At 42.8% G+C, this 26,313-nt stretch overlaps 4 protein-coding genes and 2 non-coding genes across 9 annotated transcripts; 3 read left to right on the forward strand and 3 right to left on the reverse strand.

The window, feature by feature from the left end:
• The first annotated feature begins 171 nt into the window (after positions 1-171).
• tpst1l (tyrosylprotein sulfotransferase 1, like) lies at positions 172-4,845 on the forward strand. Of its 2 annotated transcripts, none has more exons than XM_047020328.1 (6): positions 172-434; positions 1,666-2,387; positions 2,601-2,759; positions 3,151-3,404; positions 3,951-4,152; positions 4,275-4,845. In XM_047020328.1, the coding sequence occupies exons 2-6, from the start codon at positions 1,974-1,976 to the stop codon at positions 4,305-4,307; spliced, it is 1,062 nt and encodes a 353-aa protein (XP_046876284.1). In that variant the 5' UTR covers positions 172-434; positions 1,666-1,973; the 3' UTR covers positions 4,308-4,845. The 2 variants fall into 2 exon arrangements, with proteins under 2 accessions (XP_046876284.1, XP_046876285.1); XM_047020329.1 differs by having other exon boundaries at positions 179-427.
• A 2,512-nt stretch (positions 4,846-7,357) lies between these two features.
• trnaw-cca lies at positions 7,358-7,429 on the reverse strand. The gene has a single exon. It is a non-coding gene; the product is annotated as a tRNA-Trp (tRNA).
• Positions 7,430-9,211: 1,782 nt separating this feature from the next.
• Positions 9,212-9,283, forward strand: trnae-cuc. The gene has a single exon. It is a non-coding gene; the product is annotated as a tRNA-Glu (tRNA).
• Positions 9,284-9,794: 511 nt separating this feature from the next.
• Positions 9,795-18,111, forward strand: st6gal1 (ST6 beta-galactosamide alpha-2,6-sialyltranferase 1). 2 transcript variants are annotated; one of them, XM_047021013.1, is made up of 9 exons: positions 9,795-10,024; positions 10,107-10,272; positions 12,845-13,051; positions 13,185-13,550; positions 13,692-13,956; positions 14,109-14,206; positions 14,717-14,818; positions 14,951-15,125; positions 15,439-18,111. In XM_047021013.1, the coding sequence occupies exons 2-9, from the start codon at positions 10,261-10,263 to the stop codon at positions 15,711-15,713; spliced, it is 1,500 nt and encodes a 499-aa protein (XP_046876969.1). In that variant the 5' UTR covers positions 9,795-10,024; positions 10,107-10,260; the 3' UTR covers positions 15,714-18,111. The 2 variants fall into 2 exon arrangements, with proteins under 2 accessions (XP_046876969.1, XP_046876968.1); XM_047021012.1 differs by having other exon boundaries at positions 10,169-10,272.
• A 1,107-nt stretch (positions 18,112-19,218) lies between these two features.
• On the reverse strand, positions 19,219-23,276 carry LOC124468145 (heterogeneous nuclear ribonucleoprotein A/B-like). Of its 2 annotated transcripts, XM_047020748.1 has the most exons (9): positions 23,175-23,276; positions 22,215-22,609; positions 21,870-22,038; positions 21,597-21,755; positions 21,177-21,308; positions 20,805-20,895; positions 20,376-20,540; positions 20,197-20,282; positions 19,219-19,571 (listed from the first exon to the last, which is right to left on the reverse strand). In XM_047020748.1, the coding sequence occupies exons 2-8, from the start codon at positions 22,598-22,600 to the stop codon at positions 20,212-20,214; spliced, it is 1,173 nt and encodes a 390-aa protein (XP_046876704.1). In that variant the 5' UTR covers positions 22,601-22,609; positions 23,175-23,276; the 3' UTR covers positions 19,219-19,571; positions 20,197-20,211. The 2 variants fall into 2 exon arrangements, with proteins under 2 accessions (XP_046876704.1, XP_046876705.1); XM_047020749.1 differs by lacking the exon at positions 20,197-20,282.
• Positions 23,277-24,501: 1,225 nt separating this feature from the next.
• Positions 24,502-25,958, reverse strand: btg4 (B-cell translocation gene 4). The gene is made up of 4 exons (XM_047020751.1): positions 25,652-25,958; positions 25,372-25,509; positions 24,859-25,126; positions 24,502-24,760 (listed from the first exon to the last, which is right to left on the reverse strand). The coding sequence occupies exons 1-4, from the start codon at positions 25,822-25,824 to the stop codon at positions 24,536-24,538; spliced, it is 804 nt and encodes a 267-aa protein (XP_046876707.1). The 5' UTR covers positions 25,825-25,958; the 3' UTR covers positions 24,502-24,535.
• Between the last annotated feature and the right edge of the window lie 355 nt (positions 25,959-26,313).

Below are 26,313 nucleotides of genomic sequence, written 5' to 3' on the forward strand. Positions count from 1 at the left end.
TATATTACCGTGCTCTATCATTTGTAAATACAAAAATCACATGCCATATTTTTAATTGGCTGCAGGCACATGCATGTGTTATTTCTAAGATTATGTAGAAAATGTGGAATTGTGGTTGTACCTGTACGAGTTCAGTATCTGCGAATGTAGGCCAATATGATTAACCAATCAGCAAACAGCTTTCAATGTTGCAATACAACAGGCCAGACGGTTGGAGCAAACATTTTGGGCAAACTTCAATGGTGACAAGACGTGTTTAGATGTTGGATACAGCGACTAAATTAATATTGAACTTGTTTGACAGTTTTCTATGTCCTATACAATGTTTTTGTTGTTGTAGCTTAGCTAGTGATCACAGTGTAGCAGTCCAATTTCAACCTTCGCTCGTCGCACTCAAGGCGCTGACGCTTTGGTTCTTCAGACCTCGGTACTTTGTGAGTTATGATGATTCTAAATGAATATTCTTATTTTTTGCATGCAGCCTATAGCTAGCTATCAATAACGTATGAAGATAGCTCGCTACCCAAGGTTAGCTGGCCTGGAACACGTTGAAAATATATCTCGGAGGAAAGGAAAGCTCTCTCCTTTTCTGTTGTAAAGCATTTCTAGCACGCAGACGCAGAAGGGGCCGTTGTAAGATAGCAACCACCTAGTCTTAATACTGTCGTAATGTTGGAGCTAACATTATACTGTGCACAAAAATACAGAGCTAACCAATGACGGTTAACAATGAGATCAGGGCTAGCTAACGTCACATCTGAAAGAGGTCATTCACCCGGCCCTTAGCTCATTGCGTTCACCTGGTCAAGACGGACAAAGAGGACCAACTGGAGGTGGTCCGATGTTCTACATTCCAAACCTGTTGATTTGTTGCTAGTTGTAGCTTAAAGCTGTTATTCGATCAACCTGAACAGGCAGTCAAATTATTCTGAAACAAGCAAGGCTACACTTCCTCTTTCTGTTATGTTAGTAATTCTGTTCGTCAACGTGTCTTGATGTGTGGCTATAAGTCAGCGGAATCACTTTTGAATATTCCTTCGCATACACCTGAACGCGACGTTCCTGTTATTTCATGGGTTTAATCAAAAGTTGCTTTTAATACAAGATTACTTTTTTGCACACATTTTGATTCAAACATTGTTTAACTGTGACAGCTCCTTGGTTCATGCACACCTTGGGAGGGCAAGCACTCTTCGTGGTAACGGTCTGTTACCCCATGTCCCTTACACATGGCATCCAGATGCCCCTAGTCTGCCTCTGATGAGAAAGCGAGCCGTTTTTAGCTGCGACAAGCAACTCCATAGCTCACTCAGAAGGTCCACAAAGCTCTACAATAGGAGGTCTCTAGACCGTAGACAAATTGCTTTGGGTTTTAGTGTGGTTAGATGCTGTCACTGAAAATGAAACATAGATGTGTAGCAGTTAGTGGTTTGTACATGTGAGTGAATGTGTGTCGAGAGAGATAGTACTGAGATTGCATAAAGGGTATATAGGGCTGAGGTAGCAGTTAGTGGTTCTCAAAATGACAGTTTTCCATGAGCACGTGATATGCTGCTTGTGCCTGCAATATAATTACAGCAAGTCTTACAAACAAATGCAATAACATAACTGTTGTTATTTAGTGACCGTTATTTACTCAATTATGGATGCTTGCTTTTTTGACAGGTATGATGTTGGTTCAGACTCATGGACGGGCCTGGAATCAGGTCGGCTGCAGCTCTGGTCTCAGCCACCAGGAGGGGCTCTAGAGTAACAGGGGGATCAGTACTACCTCCCTGCCCAAAACACTCTTCAAAAATCTTCAGCCTGTCCTCACCTGTTCCCTTAACACTTAAACAGACACTTTTTTTTTTTCTAACCCCCCTCCACCCAATTGTTTCTCCTGTTTTGACTTGATTCCTCTCAGTCCCCTCACCTCTCACCTTCACCTAACACCTGGTGGTAGTTTTATTGGAACTCCCTTCAGCATAAACATGAGGAATCCCAGGCTGAATATGTTTTTGGTAGGTGTAATCCTCTGTTCAGTGTCCCTCCTGTACTTGGGCCTGAGCGGCATCGAATGCCCACCCAAGAACAGTGGCCATCGATACAGCTGGGTAGACCCCCACCTGGGACACACCAACCAGAGCCAAGCGTTTCCCATCTACTACGGAGAGGACACCCCCCTCATTTTTATTGGTGGATTCCCCCGTAGTGGCACCACACTCATGAGGGCCATGCTGGATGCCCACAATGCAGTGCGGTGTGGGGAGGAGACACGCGTCATACCCCGTCTACTAGCCATGCGTGCCACCTGGAGTCGCTCGGCCAGGGAGAGGGTGCGATTGGATGAAGCTGGAGTCACCGATCAGGTGTTGGACTCTGCCGTGCGGGCGTTCCTCTTGGAGGTAAGCTGAGCGAGAGCGTCCGGATGGGTTTCCCAAGAGCTTGGGAGCTCCCTCATCATCCAGTATAAGCTAGTTTAGTCAACGAATGCTTATCTTGCTACTAGACTTTTAGGAAACCCCCACTTGTTAAAGGAATGTTGTATCTACAGAAAACAAGGTAGACATTTGTGTAATACCAATGAAATGACCATCTGTCTGACGTGTCTCCTCCAGGTGATAGTTGGTCATGGAGAGCCTGCCCTCCGTCTGTGCAACAAAGATCCTTTTGCCCTGAAGTCTCTCTCCTATCTCGCCAGCATCTTCCCCAAAGCCAAATTTGTACTGATGCTACGAGACGGACGGGCAACTGTCCACTCCATGATCTCACGCAAGGTAATGTGTGTGTGTGTGTGTGTAGATCTATGTTGGCCCCGGTAAATTCACTATAAATACATTGTATTTGCTATTCTTCTAGACCAGGGGTCTCCAACCCTGTTCCTGGAGAGATTCCTGCCTGTTGGTTTTCGCTCTAATACTAATCTAGCACACCTGATTGGAATAATTAGCTGGTTGATCAGGCAACTAGTGTTGAATCAGGTCAAATAAGTGTGGTTAAAGCAAAAACCAGCAGGCAGGTAACTGGGAACAGAGTTCCTGGACCCCTGTTCTAGAATGTCTGTCACGGAATATCTCCTATAACACTTCCTGGAAGACTTCAGAGTCCTGCATTTTCTCGCAACTAAATATCTCTCTCTTGTTGGTGTTCCCTGCCCTCGCTCTGCAGGTCACCATCTCTGGTTTTGACCTCACCAGTTACAGGGACTGCCTGACAAAGTGGAGTCGTGCCGTAGAGGGCATGTATAGCCAGTGCCAGGGGGCGCCAGAGGGCAGCTGTCTACCCGTGCGCTACGAGCAGCTTGTGCTACACCCAGAGGAAGAGATGAGGAAGCTGCTGCACTTCCTGGGGTTGCCATGGGACCCAGCAGTGCTCCACCACGAGGAACTGATTGGCAAAGCAGGAGGGGTGTCTTTGTCCAAGTGAGTGTAGTGTTGTGTGGGTGTGGCACGTCTGTAACTGTGAGAGCATAAGCATGAGTGTGAAGGTAACTGTCTGATTGGAATAATGTGATATGAACTCGGGGGGTCAGATGTCTGAGCGCTTAGGGAGTTGGGCTATTAATCAGAAGGTTGTTGGTTCAATTCCCGGGCCCTGCCAATGATGTTGTGTCCTTGGGCAAGGCACTTCACCTTACTTGCCTCGGGGAGAATGTCCCTGTACTTACTGTAAGTCGCTCTGGATAAGAGTGTCTGCTAAATGACTAAATGTAAATGTAAACTACCCCCCTCCAGAGCATGGCATTCTGGGTTGTGACCGAGCTGAATTTAGAGAGGAATCTAGACACTTCTGTGCCACGTTGTGTTAAACTGGGGCAGACAAGCATAACCTATTTAATATATTTTAAAATGCAGTTCATCACCATTTATGCAATTACTGTATATTGTCTGAAATGTGTATTCCTGCTAACTTAAAAACAATGTTATGTAGATTGAAAACCACTCTGAAAGAGTTTCCTCTGTCTGCAGGGTTGAGCGTTCGACAGACCAAGTGATGAACCCTGTGAACACAGATGCTCTTTCTAAGTGGGTAGGACACATCCCCTCTGACGTCATGAAAGAAATGGCCGACATCGCCCCCATGCTAGCTCGACTTGGCTACGACCCCCGGGCTAACCCCCCAGATTACGCACAGCCAGGCCCACTCCTCCAGTCTTTCAACTATACACAGGTGAGATTTTATCCAGTGCCTAAACTATAAAATCACGTATATGCTTTTTGTTATACCTTGCCTGTTAATGTGTAACAAGTGATTAACCTTGGTGATAAAGATGATGCTATTTCTATCCTCAGCTTTCGAGAACAGAAACGCCACACCCCAGTTAGGTGGATAAGGCAGAAGTCCCTCCTTACTTGTACATTGTAAAACACCTTGTGTGGTTCCATGTTCTACATGCACCTTTTAGCAGACTGTCCTGAAGGAAGATCCATCCCCCAAACATGCATTTTGATATTTGTAGTGAAATGGATTTCAGCTTCCAACTGCATTAATTGATTGTAATACAGAATGTGTTACTTTCGCTGGATTTGCTAAAACAAATACATATTTAATTTCCCAAAATGTTGGGGATGAGAGGCAGTGAGGAAGTCCCTATAGTTCTCAGTCTCTTTACTGAGTCTACGCTGACAGAGACCTCAGTTAACCAATATCAGTATTATCGTGTATTATAGTGTACATGTGAATTTGTACCATTGTTTTTCTGATGGTAAGATGAATATTTCTGTAATTTCTCATCAGCTGATCATCAACCTGGGAATACGTTTTAAAAGGTCCATGGAGTAAATAATGATGGAAGCATAACTGTATATTTCTAAAGATGTGAATTTATTTTCTTAATAAATTATTTTGTTGTGGGTCATTCAATAAAGTGACAACTGTGAATGATTTGTTCTAAAATACATTTGACATATTCCATATATATTTCTCCTTTTGAATGAACAGCACATTCCCTATGTACTCCTCTTTAATGAATAACAGGGAGTCATGTACATTTACGTGTATTAATTTAGCAGATGCTTTTATCCAAAGCGACTTGTAAGAGAGAGCTTTACAAAAAGTGCATAGGTCAATGATCATGAACGAGATAGCCACAAAAAACACTGCAGGAAGCCAAAACATGAGCATACATTGTGATAAGTAACCAAGTGCCAATGGGAAGAAACATTAGAGCAAGTAGTTAAACAAGTTACAAATCAAACAACATGAACCTCAAAAGTGCAAGAGTGTACCTGTAGGAAAGCAACAATAATATACATGTAAGCTGTATTCCACACATTCATCACTTGACAATATTTTCTGCTGGTCTTTGGTAAACCCTTGTAATTCCTCAATAAGTCGCCTCTTCAAAAATCTTCTGAATAGAATTGACTACTGGACTTGTTTTTCTTATTTTTCTTGAAGAATTGAAGGGTTTTTTTCTGAGATGACGATAGAGATGTCATAGAGGTGGACCTGGGGATAGTGGACTGGAGTGTATCTTCGAATGTGGAAGAGGTTGGTTCAAATATTGACAGAAACTCGTGACTTTGTCGACTCATTGTTAAGGAAGGATTTATAGCCCTGGATAGACTTATCCCAAGACCCTTTAGATCAAGGTATTCCAGGAGATTCTCTAGCTCATTGCCTTCTTGGTGAGGGGACTTTGATTCAGGATTCTCGGTCCAGGGCTTCTTTGGGCTTGGAAAAGGACACTTGTTAATCAGAGGACCGTTTTGCGGCTCATTCAAAGCAGTGTAGTCGTTCTCCACCAACACAGCCTTGACCTCATGAAAGCCTGTCTTTATCCACCAGCGTAAGAAGTCCAAGGGTTGATCCATTTTGTGGCCAGCTTCTAGAATGGCCTTCCTTTCTATTCCCTCTTTGATGACATTGTCTATGATCTCCAATTGTCTCTCAGAGTATATATTCAGCTCCTCAAGTTCTTTAAGGGCTTGTTGCTCTTTTAATTTCAACTGTTGTTGCAACTCTTCAAATTGCCGGCTGATCTCAATCTTGAGGCTGTCGTTTCGAACCTTTGTTCTCGAAGCAATGTCCTGCTCACCCTCCTGGAACTTCTTGACTGCACTGACGTCCTCTTGCAAATTGAACAGTGTTGTGATAACTTTAATTTTGATCTCGTCCTGGGCCTCTTTCAGGGGTTTGAACTCGTGTCCCTTGTGGTCTTTCCCATCCCGGCATATCACGCAGATCAGCTGTCTGTCTGTCTCGCAATACAGCTTCAAAATCTCTCTGTGTTCAGGGCAAACTGCTCGTTTGGCTGCAATAGGCTTTTTCCTTCTTTCCAATGCAGGTTTCCTTCCCTCTTCTCTTTCTATGCTGTTAACCTCCTGTGCCTTGGGGTTGATGTCGAAGTTTGTGTCTCTGAACAGACTGGATCTGCATATTGGGCAGTCCTGGAGCTCATTTGGCCTGTTCTCGAGGCAGTCCCTGCAGAAGGTGTGCTGGCAGCTGAGAGTCTCAGAATCTGTAGAATTCGGAACAGCTGAGTCTCTGTGAAATATGGAACAGCTAAGGTGTTCTTTTAGAATAGAAGCACTCTCAGCCATACTGATCAGATCGAAGAGAGTACAAAGAGAATTGTTCCTGTTGACAGATATATCTGATTTTCTGAGAATGGAGGGAACAATGACATGGTTTTAATAACCACAAGGGTGTGTATGTTATCAACTCAAACTCAATGTCCAACACATAATTGCACCATAAGAGTTAAGGAAAGGGATATGCCATAAAGAGAGATCATTTGTTTGAGCTTACCAATCACGTCATAAACTTTTCATATCTAGTAGAATAAATGTGAAGATCTAAACTTTGATCCCTTCTCTCAAGAATAACTCTTGTCATAGCATGCCCTTATAGAAATTTGAGAAAAAATACTTCATAGTATCATGTGATTATGTACCAAAGAAAAGGATGCTTTGAATCAATGGAGGTGTCCTGTAGTAGAGTTTTAGTGGTGCTATTTATAGGCCTGGCTAGGGCTTAACTGAGCATTCTGACTTCTGAGTAGAGGGAAATGCTGTGGGTGCTGTTTAAAGTCACTACCCATTATTTATGCTCCTGTGCATTCTGGAAACATTGCCCAAGGCACCATGAAAAGCACTGAACATATGCTTTTATAATATGACATGACGAATGTTAATAGGCTAACTGTTCTCTATAGCCTATTTTACACTATTAAAATACAATAACCACAAAGGCACCTTTTCTTCAATTGTATTTATTGACTTATTTGCCATATTCAATTGATGGCAGCTATCATGTTCTACTACTTATTGTAGTGTTCAACCGGCATCAAAGAAACGTTCACCAAAATGATTTTCTTTGACCTGCTTAAGGTGGGTGGATAGACTCAAGTTGCAGAATTAAAGAAAAACATTGACCCCGACGTGATTTGAACACGCAACCTTCTGATCTGGAGTCAGACGCGCTACCGTTGCGCCACGAGGTCTATTAAGCTACTGTTGTTTCAAAGTTATTTTTCTATTTTATATATTGGTAATTTCGGTTTAAGGTAAATCTAATATAAAATGTATGTAGGTTTCCTCTTAAAGGGGCAATTGACTGCAAAACCGATTTCACCTTGTCATTGTTGAAAAACGACAGTTCGGAGGGTAAACTGAACATACCGTGAATATCAAAGTCCATTGACACCTCTTTCCTATTCAAATCTCAAAAAGAAAAAAATTGGCTGTAAAACGCTAGCTTTTCAACAAAGCCACCGGTCCTACGTAGGACCGGTGATCGCCCTCTTATTGGCTCTGGTCTGTATCTTTGTCACGCCCCAGAATTTACATACAGACCAGTCCGAGGTAGCGTGTATCTCCGATACTAGTTTAGCTGCGCGCTGCTCTGTGTGGGCTACTTATAAGGAATTACAAAGAAGAACGTTTTGAATTATAACAAGGATATTGAAAATGGACTATGGTCTTAAATGCTGTGTTCCAGGCTGTACAGGGAAGGCTAACACTCAGTCTTCCCAAGGAGCCAAACATTCAACAGGCATGGCTGCTGTTGTCTATGAGAAGATCCCGGCGAAGTTCGACACTCAATCATTCATTTGCTCTGAACATTTCACCCAAGACAGTTTTGACAACCTTGGACAATTTCAAGCAGGATATGCTAGGAAGCTGAACTGTGCTAACAGTTATTAGCAATGCTAACGTTTCCTGTATATAGTATACCAGGTAGAATGCTAAATACGTTTCTACACACATCAAATGACTCTAGCTAGACTAGCTGTAGTCGGTATTAGAAGGGAAGCTTCCGAAAAATAGCCAGAAAACGAACTGCAGTCTGGCTTATTGCTTACGCCTGTCCAGATAATCTATTTGAAAGAACTGGAGAAAGGCAGGTTATAGATACAGGATACGTTAGCATTGCTAGTAACTGTTACTTGTAACACCTAGACTGTAGGCATGTAAACAAGTTTAGCTTGCTAGTTAATGCAAGAGCATAGGTAGAATGTGTGATCATTTAGCCTAGTTTATTGGCAATGGGGCTAACGTTGATTCATGTTCCTGACTGTGTTTCATTCAAATAAATAACCTGTGTAATGAAAATCTACAATTCACGATGCATGTTTGTCCAGATCTTTGTCATGTTATTTTACAGCAAGATATCTAGAGCTAGCCTAGCTAGCTAACTAAAGCCGTGTAGAATCAAGATATGGTTTGGTTGCTAAGCTGTACTGTAGCCTAACGTTCTACCCACCTAACGCTAAGTCAATCCAGTTTGCTTCAACAACAGAAGTGGAAACAAGTAATGTTATCATTTCAAATGATATATAGTCAATCTGTTGAAAACAGTGTTGTGTAGACACAATAGGTTTATTTGCGCGTTTTTATTTCAAGTCTCCAACTTCGGTGTTTCAGCAAGTGCTGCTGTTGGCCGTGTTGCGTTTTTGCTCCCAGCTTCACTCGTTGATAACCAACCAATCAGCGCGCAGCTTATCTAAATATTAATGAGCATACCATAAAAGGAGAAAAGCTAGTGGTTTTTCCCGGGAACATTTCAGAGGATCTGTCAGAGGGCATAGAACAGCACCCGGGCCATTTTCAACCCAACCAATGTTACATACCCTATTCGGAGACCTTAAGGAACAGTGTGAAATACCCAAAAAACCCAGTCAATTGCCCCTTTAAAATTTTGTTTTTAACATTAAACTGGTGTCTTGACTCGACCAAGTCAGGTGATCATTTATAATTTTGAGTCTACCGTAATCAAATATGTCTCCCTGGTGGTCTAGTGGTTAGGATTCGGCGCTCTCACCGCCGCGGCCCGGGTTCGATTCCCGGTCAGGGAACACTTGTTTTGTGAACATGCTTTATGAATGAATGAAGCTTTATGAATTAACGTGCTGTTAATTATCTGGATGACTTTCCATAGCCTTGTAGTGCTTTAAGTTCAAAACCATGACCCGGTTACTCGAAATAATACAAAAGACCTTATATAATTTGGGGCGCTTTGAGCTCAACAAAACTGGTCAACTGACTAGGATTAACTGTCCTTAATAACCCACCATAGATAAAAGCGATAAAACCGTGCATAACCGACCCGCAACGTCTAAGCGTTACAGTAGGCTCTCAGAAAAAGACAATCATTTATTCAAATATTTTTGTGAAAACTGACTTCAAGAATATGGCACAACATAAGTTGTAATGCGCGTGAAGACAAGGTCCTGTTTGAGGGTACAGTCGACATAGTTTCTTCAACCCACGTAGTGTTGCGTTGTTTAATTTCTTTTTATCTGCGGAAATTATTGTATTTTACGGTTTAACACTGCGCAGCTGCAGCGGACCCTTCGGCGGCGCAGATGCAAGTAGGGGTCTGGCGTTTGCCGCAGCATCGAAACCACGGTGGTTGGTTCTATGAGATCACAGCTTGCTCGTCCGCCCAACAAAAACCGACATTCAACGGGGATTGTGAAAGGGAATTATATAGGAAATGGAGGGATAATAGTGGTTGGGTATCATGGACGTTGTTGCCTCTATACATAGAGTGGTGTCAGACTGAAGGCTACCCGAGGAGAGCAGCGTTTCGTCAGGTTAGTTGCACACAGGGTGCTTTGTGTAAGTGTGTCTGTGTGTGCCATATATGTATTTATTTATTTATTGTGTATTATTTAGTCTGTCCGCATGTCTCGGGTTAGCGACGGTCGTTAACGTAAACACTGCGCGTCCATCCATAGGCCGCTCACTGACCCAAGGAGAGATCATGGGAGTGCAGATGGAGGCAAGTATCTAAGCAACAACACCTGAAACATAGTGCTGCCTCGGGACAATGGGGTACAAGGTAAGACTATCACACTAGAGGGTCCATAGACATGGGCAAAGATAGCCTCATCAAAATGTATTTTGTTACAATATAGCCTACAAAATATCCCACAAATAAATGTATCAAACTGTAAACTAAATACAGTTTCTCTCCAGGCTAAGTATAGGGCATTCGATGATTCAAATCATGCATTTGAATTCTGCGTAAAAAATATGTAAAAAAATGGCAGAACATTCAAATGTTGGTAATGTAGCCTATAAGGCTCTACAGTCAGTCTAGTGACAGGTACTGTACTTCGAACACTAAGAAGTAGAATGCTACTACTGTAACTATGCAAAGCTGTAAACAACAAAACCATTAACTAAATTAGGGAGTGCAAAGAATATGAGATGGTCAGATATCTGTTTAATTGGTTTCTACCTTTACACAGCTTCCTGTTGGTTTGGTTTCAGTAGATTTAAACAGGAGATTAAAAATGTACACACACACACACACACAATCATAAGCTGCTGTCATCAAGGTGTGTGTGTGTGTGTCCGGAGAGTGAAGGGGATTGACTGTTGTGACAGTTTAAGCAGATAGTCTGTACTCTCTTCCCATCTGTCTCACTAACTTGGTTATAATCCAACCACATTTCGCTTCCAAATTGCAGTTCCTCTAGTTTCTAAGTCACCGATGTGCCTGTGCCTTTGTGCAGTTTTGTGCTATAATGTGTTAATTCACAAGGCCGATCCTTCTGGCTAAGGTTGTGTCATCATGCCATTTAACCTTAAAAGATTCTGAAAAAAACTAAATTGGTGTCCTTGTTTCCCAATCACTCTACTGGCCAAAGTCTTATTTCCCCCTCAATCTCATTCCACATTCTTCTTTCTTATTATCTGTAATTGCCACTTTAGGGGGGGGATACAGAATAGTTATGTGTGACACTTCTAGGGAAAGAGAGAAAGAAAGTATACAGCTGCTCAGATCACTCAGAACAGAGCATCCATCGTTTTTCTTCCAGTTCCAGTTCTGGTACTCTTCCTGGCTCAGTTTCACTAATGGACAAATAATCCCCTTTACAGTGCATCCTGGGTGTGAGAAAGGGTGAGGCGGGTAGTTGTAAGCTATGCCTGTGATTCTGTGCAAGGGCATTGACTTGCCACAGCAAATAAATAATGTAGCATGAACATATTGATTTCAAAGGTTCCCTGCAGCTCTATGCAGCTACATACCAACAGCTGTGTTTATGCAACAAGAGTTTATCCAACTGTGGGCAAACACTTGTTCTCAAATGCAATCATGCACTTAAAAGCACATCAAATCAATACATTTTGACCTACTCCCATTTTGAATTTCCCTTTTAGGTTATCTGTAAAATTGTCATTTTACACCACAAACCCAAACAGACACTGTCAGTATCCAAGCTGGGTATTTCATGTGCCAGCCTCATATGCTATTGATGTTGTGTGTGTGTGTGTGTGTGTGTGTGTGTGTGTGTGTGTGTGTGTGTGTGTGTGTGTGTGTGTGTGTGCGTGTGTTAATGTCTTTCATTAACTTCCCCCAAGCTATGCCCCAGTAACCAACATCCGTTTTCCACAGTTATCACTCTAACGCTTTAATGAAAGGATATCTTTGTACTCGAAGAGGCTCAAAACAGCTAATGAAACTCAAAACATCAGTTCTCTTTAGAATTGTCTAATCATTGTCTTCAGACACTGGGAAAAAATACTCTGATGAAGTAAATTGAAATAATGGCTTATGATTCTAACACTCCCCTTAGATTGAATGTAGTTCCAGTTCTTTAATGCGTAGAATATTTTTTATCTTCTCTACTAAAAACATTCATTTGAGGCTGTGGTCTAAATGCTATGTAATGTAGAAGCTATAACCTCCCTGTTCTCTTTGGTGCTTGCCAGATTATAAAGATTTTTGTGATTTGTGAAGTTTTGTCTCCTTCCTCTGGGAAGACCAGATTTGTTTAAACACCAGATCACACCTCCCATCTCTCGGTCCTGTCCTGACTTCTGTCTTAGTTGCAGTAGTAGTTGTAGTACTGTTGTCCTCCATAGGTCAGTCTGAATCAACCTCTCAATTTCAGGCTCGCCTTTCAGTCTATCTATCCCATTGTTACTGTAGATCAGTCTCCTCCTTCCTCTCCTTCTATCAGACCACCCTCCCTTTCTGAGCCCAGTTGGCCCAGGGCTGTGCAAGTGTGTTTCTCATCCCCATCTCTCGCTCTCTTTCTTGAGCCTTTTCTTATTTTGCTGATAGAATGCTGTATGTGTCTCTTGTAAGGTTCCTTAAATATAAAGAATTTGAATTTAGAATTTAGAATTTTTTTGGATCTTGTATTTAGACTCAGTTTTCACTGTAGTTTTATTTCTCCAGCTGTGATTGGCACTTGATAGCATGCCACGTAAGTTAGTATATTCTGAACTATCAGATCTAATCCTCTTATGGCTGTATGCCATTTCCTCCACTCCATATCTCTCTATCCAACGTCCATCCCTCTCTTAAATACTCATGTTTGTCCTGATCCCTTTCGCTCTTATTAAAGCTTTCTCTTCATCCTCCCATTCCATTCCCTCCCCCCCTCCTTCTGTTCCAGATCCCCGGGGCAGCGATGGACCGGGTCAGCCTGCTGTGGCGTATGCGCCGGCGGGCTCGCAGAGGGGCGCTATGCATGGGCTTCTTCTGCGTCTCCATGGCATTGCTCTACGCCCTCTGTGCTGAGAACAGCGTTCCCGTCACGGATGCAATCTTCGGTGTGCGGGCACGCACCCGTGCCCAGCCCCGCGCACACTCTGTCATCAAGGTTCGCCCCCTAAATGTCTAACAGTTGTCACTGTTAGCAGGAAAACACGTTTCATCATGTTTCAGAAGCCATTTGTGTGTCTGAAATTCATAATACCCAACAACAGACATAAGTACTGTTGTCTGTCTGACAGGTGCTGCGAGGCGGGGCCAAGCCAATGTACATCGACCCTCAGAAGCTTCCAGGCGTCGTCCCTGGCAACCCCCACCGTCCAATCCCTGTGCTTTCATCGCCAAACCACACCCAGGAGGTTAAGGAAACACACTCCAAGTGGAAACAGAAAGAGCGGGAGCCCACAGGATTTCTCGCTTGGCTTTTGCCCCGCCCCTTCAGGCGTGCAATGGAGACCCTGTTTGGTGGGCGTCGTAAGGGGGAGCTGAGCGGCGCAGGAGATGCTGCGTTCTTCGGGCCCAACGGAGCTCTGGGGGAGGTGTGGGACGATGAGATGTCAAGCAGCATGTTAGGACACAGGCTGAGAAAGGTGGTGCAGAACTATCAGGTGAGAGAGAGACCGCATGGTGAGTACAGCATTAAAACTGTATTCTTGTCATCTTCACCATCATCACAGTTTCCCCTCCTTGAAACTTAGTAAAATTGTTCTTCTCATCCCCATGTCACCCCTCCTTGCCTTTTTGTGTAGGCGATGAACAAGTATGGGGTGGAGGTCTCCGGACCTGGGGGTGTGGTCAGCCGCCCCAAGGTGAGCGGTCCTGAGCTGCTCTGCCAGTTGAAGGAGAAGGTGGAAGTCTCCACTCTGACCTCTGATCTTCAGCCCTTCTCTTCGCTGACCTGGGCATCCCAGCTGCCCCCTAAACCTCTCACCTCTGAGCTGGGCCCCTTTAAGACCTGCGCCGTGGTGTCATCTGCTGGATCGCTACGCTACTCAGGACTGGGGAAGGAGATAGGTGGGAACCAAAGAAATACTAACCTAGATATACACCTTTTGAATAAGAAGCACATCTCAAAGCAGCCGACCAAAAAGAGTAAAAAAAAAGTAAAAAAATACTGTTAACGTTATGTCTGAGATGGAATTTCTCTCCTTGTTTCCGATCTCCAGACACTCATGACGCCGTCCTCAGATTCAACGCTGCACCCACTGTGGGTTTTGAAAAAGACGTTGGCTCCGTGACCACTATCCGCCTCATCAACTCACAGGTAACAGGACACTTAACAATCAAATTGTCGCCGACTTGTCACAAACGTTCTCACGCTTTCTCAAAGCCACCATGTTTCTATACATTTACATTACATTTACATTTACATTACATTTACATTTATTCATTTAGCAGACGCTTTTATCCAAAGCGACTTCTATACAAACATCACCTGTATTTGAATTCTTTTTAGATTGCTGTGTTGTGCTAAATGAGTGGCCACAAAGTGCCCATTCAGCGGTGCTCTCCAGACTGTGAACTTTTTGTCTAAAAAGCGTTTTGTCTAAACTAATGACTTGAATGTTTGCAAATTCCTCCTAATGAAGACTACCATCTACACTGAGGTTAATAATTAATAGTTGAAAAAGTTGTCCATAAGTTTTCATTAAGTTCCCCTTTTTCCCCATGGACATCTGATCAAATAAAAGTGTTTAACAGAAAAAGTATGGCACATAAGCAGGATCATCTGTGGTAACCTGTGGTGGGTTGGATGTTTTCTACTGGATCCTAGGTGATGGCTTCAGAAGACCACCGTTTCCTGTCCAGTTCTCTGTATAGCACTGGTGTTCTGGTGGCCTGGGATCCTGCACCTTTCTCTGCTAATCTCAGCAAGGTAAGAGACACCAACATTGGACACAGCATCATCCTTCTCCAGCTAACACGCAGTCGAGACATATACACACATACAGAATGACCGGGAATTGAATATGGCAAGCGGAAGACTCTCGACCTCTCTTTGCCTCAGTGGTACAACAAGACAGATTACCCCATCTTTGATCAGTACCAACGCTACAGGAGGCTTCACCCTCTCCAGCCTTTCTACATCCTGCATCCTCGCTTTGAGTGGCAGCTTTGGCAACGAATCCAGGATAACATGGCAGAACCCATACAGAAAAATCCACCCTCTTCTGGCCTTCTAGGTAAAGGAATAATGCCTCCTAGATTACTTTTGACATTATTGATCCTAGTTCATCCTGATTTGTTGGATTTTCTAATTGTGCCCGACTCTATCCATGGCCCTGATCCATGGGATTATTCAATATAACTGAAAACCAAGTATTTATTTAGTGTTAGTAATGAATTTGTTTCCTTGAGCATGACTCTTATCAGTGCATGAGTACATTAGAAAAAGGTTACGAACGAATGTGTCAATGATGAACAATTGAATGTGTCAATCCTGACATTTACGGATTCATTTAAACTTCCTCCTCTGTCCTGCCTTCCTGCCCTCAGGCACAGTTCTGATGATGTCATTGTGTGATGTCGTGCATGTGTACGAGTTCCTGCCGTCCCGGAGGAAGACCGAGCTGTGTCATTACTACCAGCGTTTCTATGACGCTGCCTGCACACTGGGGGCCTACCACCCCCTGCTCTACGAGAAGAACCTCGTCAAGAGGATGAACCAGGGGCTCGACCGGGACATTTACACCCACGGCCGGGTCACATTACCGGGCTTCAGAAGCCTCAACTGTACCCAGAGAGCTGGAAGTAATAAGGCAATGACTTAAATAGCCAGCTACCTCACATCCCAACACAAAGACACATACTTTCACAAAAAGACACACACAGATATACACCCAGAACCACATGTGGATTTTACATCCTATCTTCAAACACAATTGCAGATACACATACCTCCTTGGCACAAGCATGCCACACTGAAAGGCGTGATTAAAAAAAAAACGAATCTACCTAAAAATGAACTTTTTTTTAGGTTTTCAAAACGTACACAGCTTTCTTGTGTACGTTTTGAAACACACAAAGGACACACATGCACACACCTGTTTGGTTGTTCTGTAGGCTTCTATCTATGTACATACTGTAAACATGTATATGGTCACAACATGGTGAGGTGCTGATGTGTGCTGTCTCTCTCTCTCACCCAGCCTCTGTGTCTGAGGCGGGCTAGAGACCAGGGACAGCCACACGAATGTCTCTGCATGCATGACTTGATCCGCACGCACACACATGCCCACTCTACTCTGTCCTGCATGTTTTAAATATTTCTCTGCTCCACACACCTGATTCAAATGAATGGGTCGTTATCTAGTTAATGCGTAAGCCTGCTAACAACAATTTATTTGAATCAGGTGTGTTGGAACAGGGAAATATCTAAAACCGTCAGGACAGGGGGTACTTGAGGACCAGGGGTGAGAACCACTGTTATAGACCACTTATTAGAGGCCTCATATCCCTGGTCGGACACCCTGAATATGGCCTGTGTGGTACACTAAACACTGTATCCCCTCACCTAACCCTTTATCAATATTTGAATGCAGACAGGGGACTTCAGATGTGTATTTGGTTATTTATACAACCAGGGACAATCAATTGATAGATTAAATACATCCACAGTATAATACTCGTACTGAACAATAACCAATAACTGCAGGCAGCTGAGCAGGAGAGTCTTCCTTGAAGCAGCGCATCAAGAGCCTCCTAGTGGACAAGAAAATTAATATTTAATCCCTTTGGAGGATAGATTTGTATTTATTGATGTCATTACATTTTAGAGAGAATGTTAAACAGTTTGTCTGTAAACTTATTGTTGCACTCTTGTCCTTAACCTATTCCCCTGCTGGTTGTGGGTCATTTATTTATTAAAACAGGTTTTCTTTGTGGTTTAAACTTGTTTGGAGAGCAGACCTAAGGAAAAAGAACAAAGTTAGTTTTCAAGGGCACTGTCTTGTCACACTCATGTTACTTTCTTGGTTTTAAGATATATTAACAGCTAGTACGAGGAAAAAGTGGACTTTTACGACAAACCACAACGAACTGCTTTGATCACGTACCTCTGTCCTGTGTTTTATTTTTCAATCTGCATTTATGCTTTTAAAAAGCATGGCTGAATAGTGTTGCATGACTACTGTATACCTACTCAGTATCTCAATACCAACCCTATATCATACTTACAATACTAATTTTATGGAAGATTATACCGTTGTTTTTTATGCTAGTGATTAGTATCACAAACCAGTCAAAACAAGCAGCTGTCTGCAATCCTGTAAGATTACATGTTAAACTAATTTGTGTTTTTTCCATGCACAGTACAGACACAAGTCAGCAATGAAACGTTATGTGCTTTAAAAAAGCAGTTGTAAAAAATGTGGTACTTTTATAAAAGTAACTGGTATTATTTTTTGGGCAAATATTGGTACAGTTAATCTGTGGTAACTGCAATGGCTGGAGACTGAAGCCGGATCATGACCGCAAGCTCTGAAAGGCTTCAAATCCGAGACAGATACAGCATCCGTTGCAATTAACCTACAGAGAATGTAGTGACAGAAGGGAAATCTAATAAAATTGCACTTTTATCAAAATTGGCATTTATGAGGACACACCTGTACTCTCTTCGATTGAAATAACACCTTATGTCCCTACATCCACTGTGCCAAAACATTTCATCTCAGGAAATGATTGTCTCCTCAACAAAGCATGTCTTTTTCATTTTCAGTGAAGCATGATCTTATATGGTCAAGGCTCCATCTACAACACTGTCCTGGCACACAAGGACATGATCTATAAATGGCCTACAGTTAGGAAGTATCATTCCTTAATAAAGATATACCTATAAGAAATACATTTGAAATTTGCTGGAAAGCATTGCTTGAAGGAGGGTATGTTGATGACCGATTTAGTTTTGTGACAGGACATCAAGCAAAGGGAAATTGTCATTTTCTTGCATTTGGGTACTTTATCACTGCCTATCTGTCACACGTCAACCCATCTTGGTACACAAAGAGTAATCTCTCACAAAGCTTAAATGCTGATAAATATTGATGGTTGTAACAATAAATATATCCGGTATACATGTTTTTCCTAGGTCTCCTCTTCCGTAACATTGTCAAAAATGTCAATACCGTGTCAATGGAATGTTCAAGTCATGTTTTCATTAAAGGGAGTTATACTTATATTGGTTTGTTATCAATTATAGAAACGTGTCACTGCATCACCCAGGCCCTGAAAGGCAGGGGGTGCTGAAACAGATGCACAATCAACCAATAAGAGAGAGAATCAGTTAAGTGTGTGCATTGGAGGATAACCTTGGGATTCTCCAGATTAGTCAAGCCCTATACCTATCCCATCTGAGATTGAGCAGTTGTCTTGGGTCCTCGGGAGATAACTTCCACCATTTTAACATTCTTGGAGGGCCAGGATTCGATAAGCTGGAGAGCATAGAAGCTTGCAACTTCACACTTGTGCTACTTAGAAAATGTAGGAGTATATTTTTCAGATGTTCTGGGTATAAACTGCAACACTTTCTTATTGCATTTAAGAATGCATATCTCTGTTCACTTTAGCACACATGAAGTAGACTAGTTTCTTGGTAAAGACTTATGATGTAATATTTAAACCATTGCTGCATCTCTAGACTTAACATCCTGCACTAAAAAGTAAGCTGTTGACCAGTGATAACCTTTTATTACAACCCCCCCCCCCCCCCCCCCCCCTCTTCTTTAGAGATCTTCTGCTTTTCAGCCCTGAATAATCAAATGTAAAAAATATATATCATGTCCTGCCACAGAAAATTCACAAGGGACTTAATCTAACAATGGAGAATGACAAAGTATCAGCGCTTCAAATCATACAATCCATAGAAAGCCATTGAGATTAACAAATATCCATTACAGTAAGCATTAGAGATTGACACATTAGCTATTAACCAAAATGTTTATTTCTACCAAGTCGCCAAAGACACTGAATACGGAGTTTCCAGGGGAGAACCGGAACTCCCATCGGTAATATAGCAGACATTAAACTTAAAATGTAATTTCTATCAATGGCACTTTAACAGAAATTAAAATAAGCAAAAGTAGGAGATAAATGGTTGTTCTTGTCTACAAGCCAAGACGCAGACAGTCCTTTAACAATCTTAAATGAAATCACACAATCCCTTTACATCATACCCCATCTCAATAGCCCTGCTCCCCCCCCCCCCCATCCTCCAAACTGTAGTTGCAAAGTCTCACTGCAAATCTGTCATCAGGATCATCTAGAAAGACTGGGACCAAATTACTCAAAATTGTTTTATTTCAAAAGCTCAGTTGGCTTCAGATTCTCATGTAAATCCAGTAGACATGTAAAATACAACCATTACAATACATTAGATTCAAAAAAGGTACCAAAAAGTACAGTAAAAATTACACTTCCATTCCTGGAAATGTGGACCGGAAAAAAAAAAAGAAACAAAAAAAACAAAGGGAAAAAGGACTAAAATAAAAACGTGGAAAAGTGACATTGCTTCCCCAGTTCATCAGATGGTCTGTACAAATGGTCTGTTGTCACAAAGTCGAGTGTCAAGTCCTGCATCATCATACTTGTCTTAGTTGCCGTTCATCACAGTCTCTCACTCAGTTACTTGAGTCCTGGAGAGGTTGGAGAGAGAAAGAAAACAGAAAAAAAGACACGTTGTAGCACACAATCATATTCACACAATCCCACCACCAACACCAAACATGAAGCAGACAGCTAGGAGGAGATCAAGCATGCAAGAAGAGGAAAGGGGGCTGGTTGGATTAGGAAGCCAATACTGCTGGTTAGATTGATATGTAGATAGAGCATAGCATTATAGGAGTAAAGGGCAGATATTTGTTGAAGTCGCTGTGCAGCCTCAAAGCAGATAGTCTCCCATCTCCCACTGTAGAAAAACCCACTGGTTTGAACATGGTCCACCGCAACAGCAACCCTTAGTGATCTGTAGTGTAGTGGTTAGGGTGCATCTATGATGCCTAGTTCGTGCTAATCATAATCAATAAGATTTGGAAGTTGTGTGTAAAAACTCCAACACAGCACTATGAACTAACGGTAATAAAAACGAATTGGTCCGAATTGAGTAGGGTAATTTGGTTCAAATCCACCACAATGGGCTTCCCCTCCCTCAGCCAGAATGGAGGCTACATCTTGGCATGGATCGAGTTAGCATCACTGCCACAGGTTTCTAAACAGCTACAAAAAGGCACCACAGTGTTACAAGGCACTAGAAACGCATACCTGCACTACATGTGATCAGTATGGCTTGTAGCTACTCTGGTGGCCTCCACGTCTTGGAGTTTTCCCATAGCTTGTATTTCCCTGGTCTGCGGGAAGAGAGAGAGGACTGAGTGCTTCTGTGCAGAGACAAGTCAAACAGTCAGCCAGCCCGCCAGCCAGCCATGTCTGTTCATACTCACTGTAGTCGTATCCACCCCCGTAGCCATAGTAACCGGAAGAGTAGTAGTCGTTCCCGTAGCCACCGTAGTTTCCATAGCCCTGCTGGCTACCATAGCCGTAACCTTGGTTACCGTAGCCCTGGTTCCAGTAGTTACTGTAGCCTTGGTTCCAATTCTGAGTTTGACCTGGAGGAGGGCAACATGCAGGTTAAGAATAAAGACGCACCAGTCTTTTAATGTTATACCCGTAATTATGTTATACCCGTAAGTCTTACAGTACAGATACATTTTGTGGACCGTGCCAACAGAAAAGGTTCAAACGTTTTTGATTAAAAAAGCCCTCCAAGTGAATTAATGATATATATATGTACAAATGTGCATTAAAACTAGATTGAGAGCGCACACTTAAAAACAGCCCAAGTAATGGGGTCCTCTAGCAGTGCAACTCACCCCCACGACCGCGACCCCCCCTGCCGCCGCCCCGGCCTCCATACTGCTGCTGCTGGTACACCTCTTTAGGCTGGGCGATCTTCAGCTCACACTGGGAAGGAAATGCGAGTAGTGAGGGTACAAAACATTAAATAATCATCTGAACTTAATACAGAGTCTTCAATATTGTGTCCGTGATTGTCATTAGCGTATCTTTAAGACATGATAGAATGAGGAAAGCCTTTCTTTCAGAGTCTCCTTTAGTCATCCACTTACTCCTTCAGTCCTCCTGCCACTTCCATATGCATCTTTAAATCCTGCCACTTCACAGAATTAGACTTTGCTTAGGGCTCTGGACATGGCAGACGCCCGTCATTTCAAACATCGTGTTACCTTGCTGCCCTCGACGGTGTGGAACTTCTTCTCCAGGCACTTCTTGACAGAGGTCTCGTCTTTGTAGGTGATGAAGATGAAACCCCTCCTCTTTTTAAACTTGGGGTCAACAGGAAGTTCTATGGTTTCGATCTAGTTGCAGAGATGGATACATGCATTAGAACACTGAAGAACCATAGCCCCCTTGTGGTTAAGATGTCCTACACATCAAATAAGACTACTATTAACTAAGCTTTCAGTTAACTTTCAAAGCAGGGATGGTAATGGACATTAGACATGGGTGGCATTTAATTGCCGTAGGACATATTTGGGACATCCTGTAATTCTACACAGAAAGATGCTCAAATCTGTAATCTGAATGAATCTTCCGTAGATTTAAAGTCAGGGGCCCTAAGACATAGAAAAGTGAAGTTGCCAAACCTCTCCGAAGGCTCCGAAGTATTCTCTGATGGTATCCTCTGAGGCCTCTGGGTTCAGACCTCCTACAAAAATCTTCTTAGCAGGCTCTTTCTTCATGGCCATGGCTTTCTTTGGGTCTATCTGTCGACCATCTAGTCTATGTTCCTTCTGTTCAAGCACCTGACGGGGACAATGACAAAACTTAAGTTAGCATCACAATCAAAGTATTATGGCACGATGAAACCCTAAGACCCATACATACATGCCGAGTTATTAAGCGGGATGCACACACACCTTATCTACACTTGCAGCTTCTTTGAAGAGGATGAAGCCAAATCCTCGTGACCGGCCCGTGTTCGAGTCCATCTTGATTGTGCAGTCTGCCACCTCCCCAAACTTAGAGAAGTAGTCTTTCAGGTCTTTTTTACTAGTGTCCCAGCTCAGCCCACCGACAAACATTTTCCTGCAGATAGAAACAGACAGATTAGCTATGGACAACAATAAACAAATTGGTAATATGGATTTAAATTGCATTAGTTGGCATTTGTAATGTTTGGGGTTTTTGTCCTGTAAAAACTAAAGTTTTTATCTAGACAAATCTGTTAAATCATTAAATAGAGCGAATGTCTTAAGACTTACCCAGCGTCGTCCTCGCCTTTGCTTGCATTTATCTGTCCCCCCTCGCCCGCTCCATTTTGTGAGTCTCCCTCTCCCTCGCCTTCTCCTTCGCCTTCTCCCTCGCCTTCTCCTTCACCTTCTCCCTCGCCTTCTCCTTCTCCCTCGCCTTCAGCCTCGGCCTCCTCCTCTGCCTCGGCCTGTGCCTCCACAGTGGCCACATCCTCTTCTTCTTCCTCATCCTCCTCTGCTGCTAATGCTACTTCATCTCCCTCTGCCGTGCAGCTCTCGTCTGCCTCTGCCTCCGGTTCCTCTGTCTCGGGCTCTGGTTGCTCCGTTCCGTTCAGGTCCTCCTCGCCTTCGTTACCATTTTCGGAGGTCTCCATGAACTGATGCTCAGCGTCAGCCATGTTGATCGCCTAAAGAAAATATAAACAAATCGAATCGAGTTTACATGAATGCAGCAAAAGATTTCTCAAAAAACGTTGGCTTACGTTTTCAAATTTGAAGTCGACCGCGCACTCTGCGCAGTCAATTCATTATGCAGGTCCGCACCCCCCAGCTAACTCGACCTAGCTAGTCAATTCAGCTAGCCAGTTAGCAGTTAGCTAGCCGGCTAGAGACGTTAAAAGCAACGGGGTTGTAATCTATATTAAATAATGAATTGTTTGTTAACTAGCAGTGTACAAAACAATCTAAAAAAACAGGCGATTGATTACATGTTAAAAAGTAAAAATTGAGCTTTGTTTAACAACCCATACCATCTAGCTATCCAGCTATTCGCTATAGCTATTGTAGCTGTCTATTCGTATTTGCGGCCTGCCTTGAAAAAGCGCCTTACTAGCAAATTGGCTAAACACCGGCTATTTCAGCTCAATAACGATAAATAGCTGGAAAAAGTAGTGCCATAACAAATAATCGTGTAGCAAGCAATACTTAACAGATTTGTGTTCAAAGAAATAGAGTTTCAAAATAGGAGCTTACTGTAAAAATTAATGTTACGGAGGCTGCTTATCAAGATGGATACTCTCCGATTCCGCTGCTAACTCGTGGCAATTTTTATACCACCGGAAGTTCTCTGGTCGATAGGACCCTTCTAACAACAAAGTCCGTGATACGATATTGAGAGCTGGCATAGTGTTAAAGCTATTACCCCATTGGTTAGTGGAACAGTATACGCTGCTATTGCCCTCCCCCTTTCCACTCATTTGAAATAATGTAGCAACAGTTAAAACAATTTCGATGACAAAGTAATTAAAGAAACAAATGTAAAGGTTGGAGCATTTCCGGAAAACAATCCAGAGCATGATCATAAAAAAAGCCTACCAAATATTTTCTAACCTTAATATCCAGCAAAAACGTATTGGAATATATTGTAAAAGCATATATACCGGTAAATATATATATACACACAAAGGTATATATGTTACATTACCACCTTTTACACCCAACCCAATTTATACTCTTATCCCAATTTATACTTGTGTCCTTTGACAGTTTCCTCCAGCACACTGTTCAATTCAGAGTTAAGGAAGAGCAGCTTCTGGAGGGCAGCAGGCCTTTGAGTAGTGCTGTTAGAATTATCACTGTGGTAACATTGCCTGATTGATACTATGACAAGTCTAGGCACGACCCAAAGCAAGGCACAAGTCTCTGTGCATACAGTCTCCTTGGAAACCAGTGTTGTAGAACTGAGGTGGACCATCAACACAGCAATCAGAACTTCTGAGGCAGTAATAACAGCAGGATGCTGAAATATTCAGTCCAGACTTCAGAGACATTTTACAGAAGTCAGACACCTCATCAGACTTCATCAGGTAGGTCCCTTGCCATTGTTTCTGCTTTGCCAGCTAAAACTATAGTGATCAAGAGAAAATGGTTACATTTTGTCCATTCCTGTTCAGGCCTTTTCAACTACAATGTTCTCCACCCTACTTTCAGTTGATGTGTGTGGATGGGATCAATCATGCTGGGGTTGATGTGTAGGCAGTGTAGTTAGCTGATTGTTTAAAAAGTTCACCAATCACTAACCATATTGCCAGCACATCGACTCGCAAACTTCAATCGTGAGACAATGGAGAACCCTTCCAAACCAGCTACATATAACGTATGAAAACCAATTTCTTAAAAACAATTGATCCTTTTTATTCAGACAATCTTTTACACTTAGAAATAGCAATTGTAGTTAAGACAACATAAAATGTTTTTTTTTTAATTAAAATACTTGTCAATTAAAAATGCTTTATCAGCATAATTTTGATAATTTCATAAATAATGTAAACTTGAACCTTCTAGATCTCTATAGTTCCATTCCTGGGCCTTGGTTCCCCAGCAGTTCCAGTTCCCTAGGACCTGGACTTGCTGACCCAATGGTACTTGTCAACCCGGGGCCCAGTAAAGCAGAAGGATGCCCTGTAGGGTTTGTAGCCTTTCTGGGGAGGGAACTGTAAGCTGTGCTGGGAGAACAGGGTCCCTGGAGGGGCATGAGATGGGTGGCCCTCCCCAGAGAAAGGCTTCCTTTTGGGGTACCCTGCCCACGGCTGTGGACCAGCTGGAGCAAATTCACTGATCTGAAGGAGAGCAACATATGGAATCTGAGGATCTTGCTTGACATGCAAAATTAAAAACATTATAAAATGTCAATAAATGATATGGGAAGTATGTGCACCTGGTAGACACTGTTAGGATTGCTCACTGTTGGAATCGTTTTGGGCTCTAGGCTGGGGGTTGGGCCTGGAGCAGGACATGAAGTTGATAGGCTGCTGCAACTGCTACTCATGCTGGTGTCCCCACCCTCCTCATCAGACAAGGCCCCTGATTGGACATCCAAGGCAGCACGCTCCACAGCATTTTGAATACGACGAGAAAATTCCCCACCACCACGGTGGAAGTCCTCCAGCTGAATTACACAGAAGGGTGCACAGCGCTCCCCATACCTGCACAGAGAAAGCATCACACCAACACAAAAACGCTCTACCACTTGTTCCAGTATTATATGGACCAAGCCTATTCATAAGCTTGTTAAAATGAACAGAGTTCGTAAGGTCACTTTGGAAATTATGCCAATACACATTTACCCTGCTAAACGTCATGAACCAGGTTTCAAACCGATTCTCATCAGCTCTAGAATGCTCCAAATGATTCCATCTGTTCTTAAATGCTCTAGAAGAGAATTCCATACCTGCAGGAGACTTCTCCTGGGTCCACCCAGACAGTAAGTTCATTTGGCAACCCCAGATCTTCGTACAGAATGGCACCTTTTATACATGCCCTTTCTAACACTGGGTCCCTCAACTGGAAACGATTCATACGCAAACACCTGCACACAGACGTATAAAAAACATTAGATCAGGACATACTCCCACTGGTGGATGTGCACATCCATGCACTGACATTTAGACCTGATCTTGGTCTCTGGGTGGCACTTAACCTGGTGTGTGTGTGTGTGTGTGTCTACTGACCTGTACGCCTGGCCTTTGGTGGGAGTGTGTGGGTACCAATGGTTCTTGTAGCTCTCAAACAGAGCAGAGGTCAGAGCAGCAGCAAAGCGATCTCTGCCCTCGTTGTCCAGGCAGCCATGTCTCTTGACCAGTCGTGCTACAAAGAACACAGCTGCTGCTATTTCGTCCTTCATAACTACTAGCGGCCACACACTGTTCCACAACCAGACTCACCAAAATAAATTTCACAGGAAAAACTGAATTCAGCAGAATATAGTAGACAATTGTCTACACTATTAATACCCAACTAATCAATCTAGTAAATTAATTTGTTCTTTAACACCCAAAGGATGGCTTGATCAATCGCAATGCCTCCAGCCTTAAAAATGGTACATAATAAAGGTTACAACTTCATCTCAAGTTAGCTGGGGACTAGGGTGATAAAGTAAAACACACAATGCCAGCGCCACACAAGCCTTATCATAGACACTAAAAAGCCACACACCTGCAGCCGGTTGCTGTAATTAATCAGGTGTGTGAGATTAAAAGTGGGTAGGGAAAGACAGGGAGAGGTATTCTCCAGGGTGATCCCATATCATTATTGATGTATTCCATAAAGTGTCACATTTTTTGCCAGCCATAACTTCTAGGACTCTTTGCTCTTAACCAATGAACTTTTGTAA

The sequence above is a fragment of the Hypomesus transpacificus genome, chromosome 5 (genome assembly GCF_021917145.1).
Source record: "Hypomesus transpacificus isolate Combined female chromosome 5, fHypTra1, whole genome shotgun sequence".
NCBI classification, from domain to species: Eukaryota; Metazoa; Chordata; class Actinopteri; order Osmeriformes; family Osmeridae; genus Hypomesus; species Hypomesus transpacificus.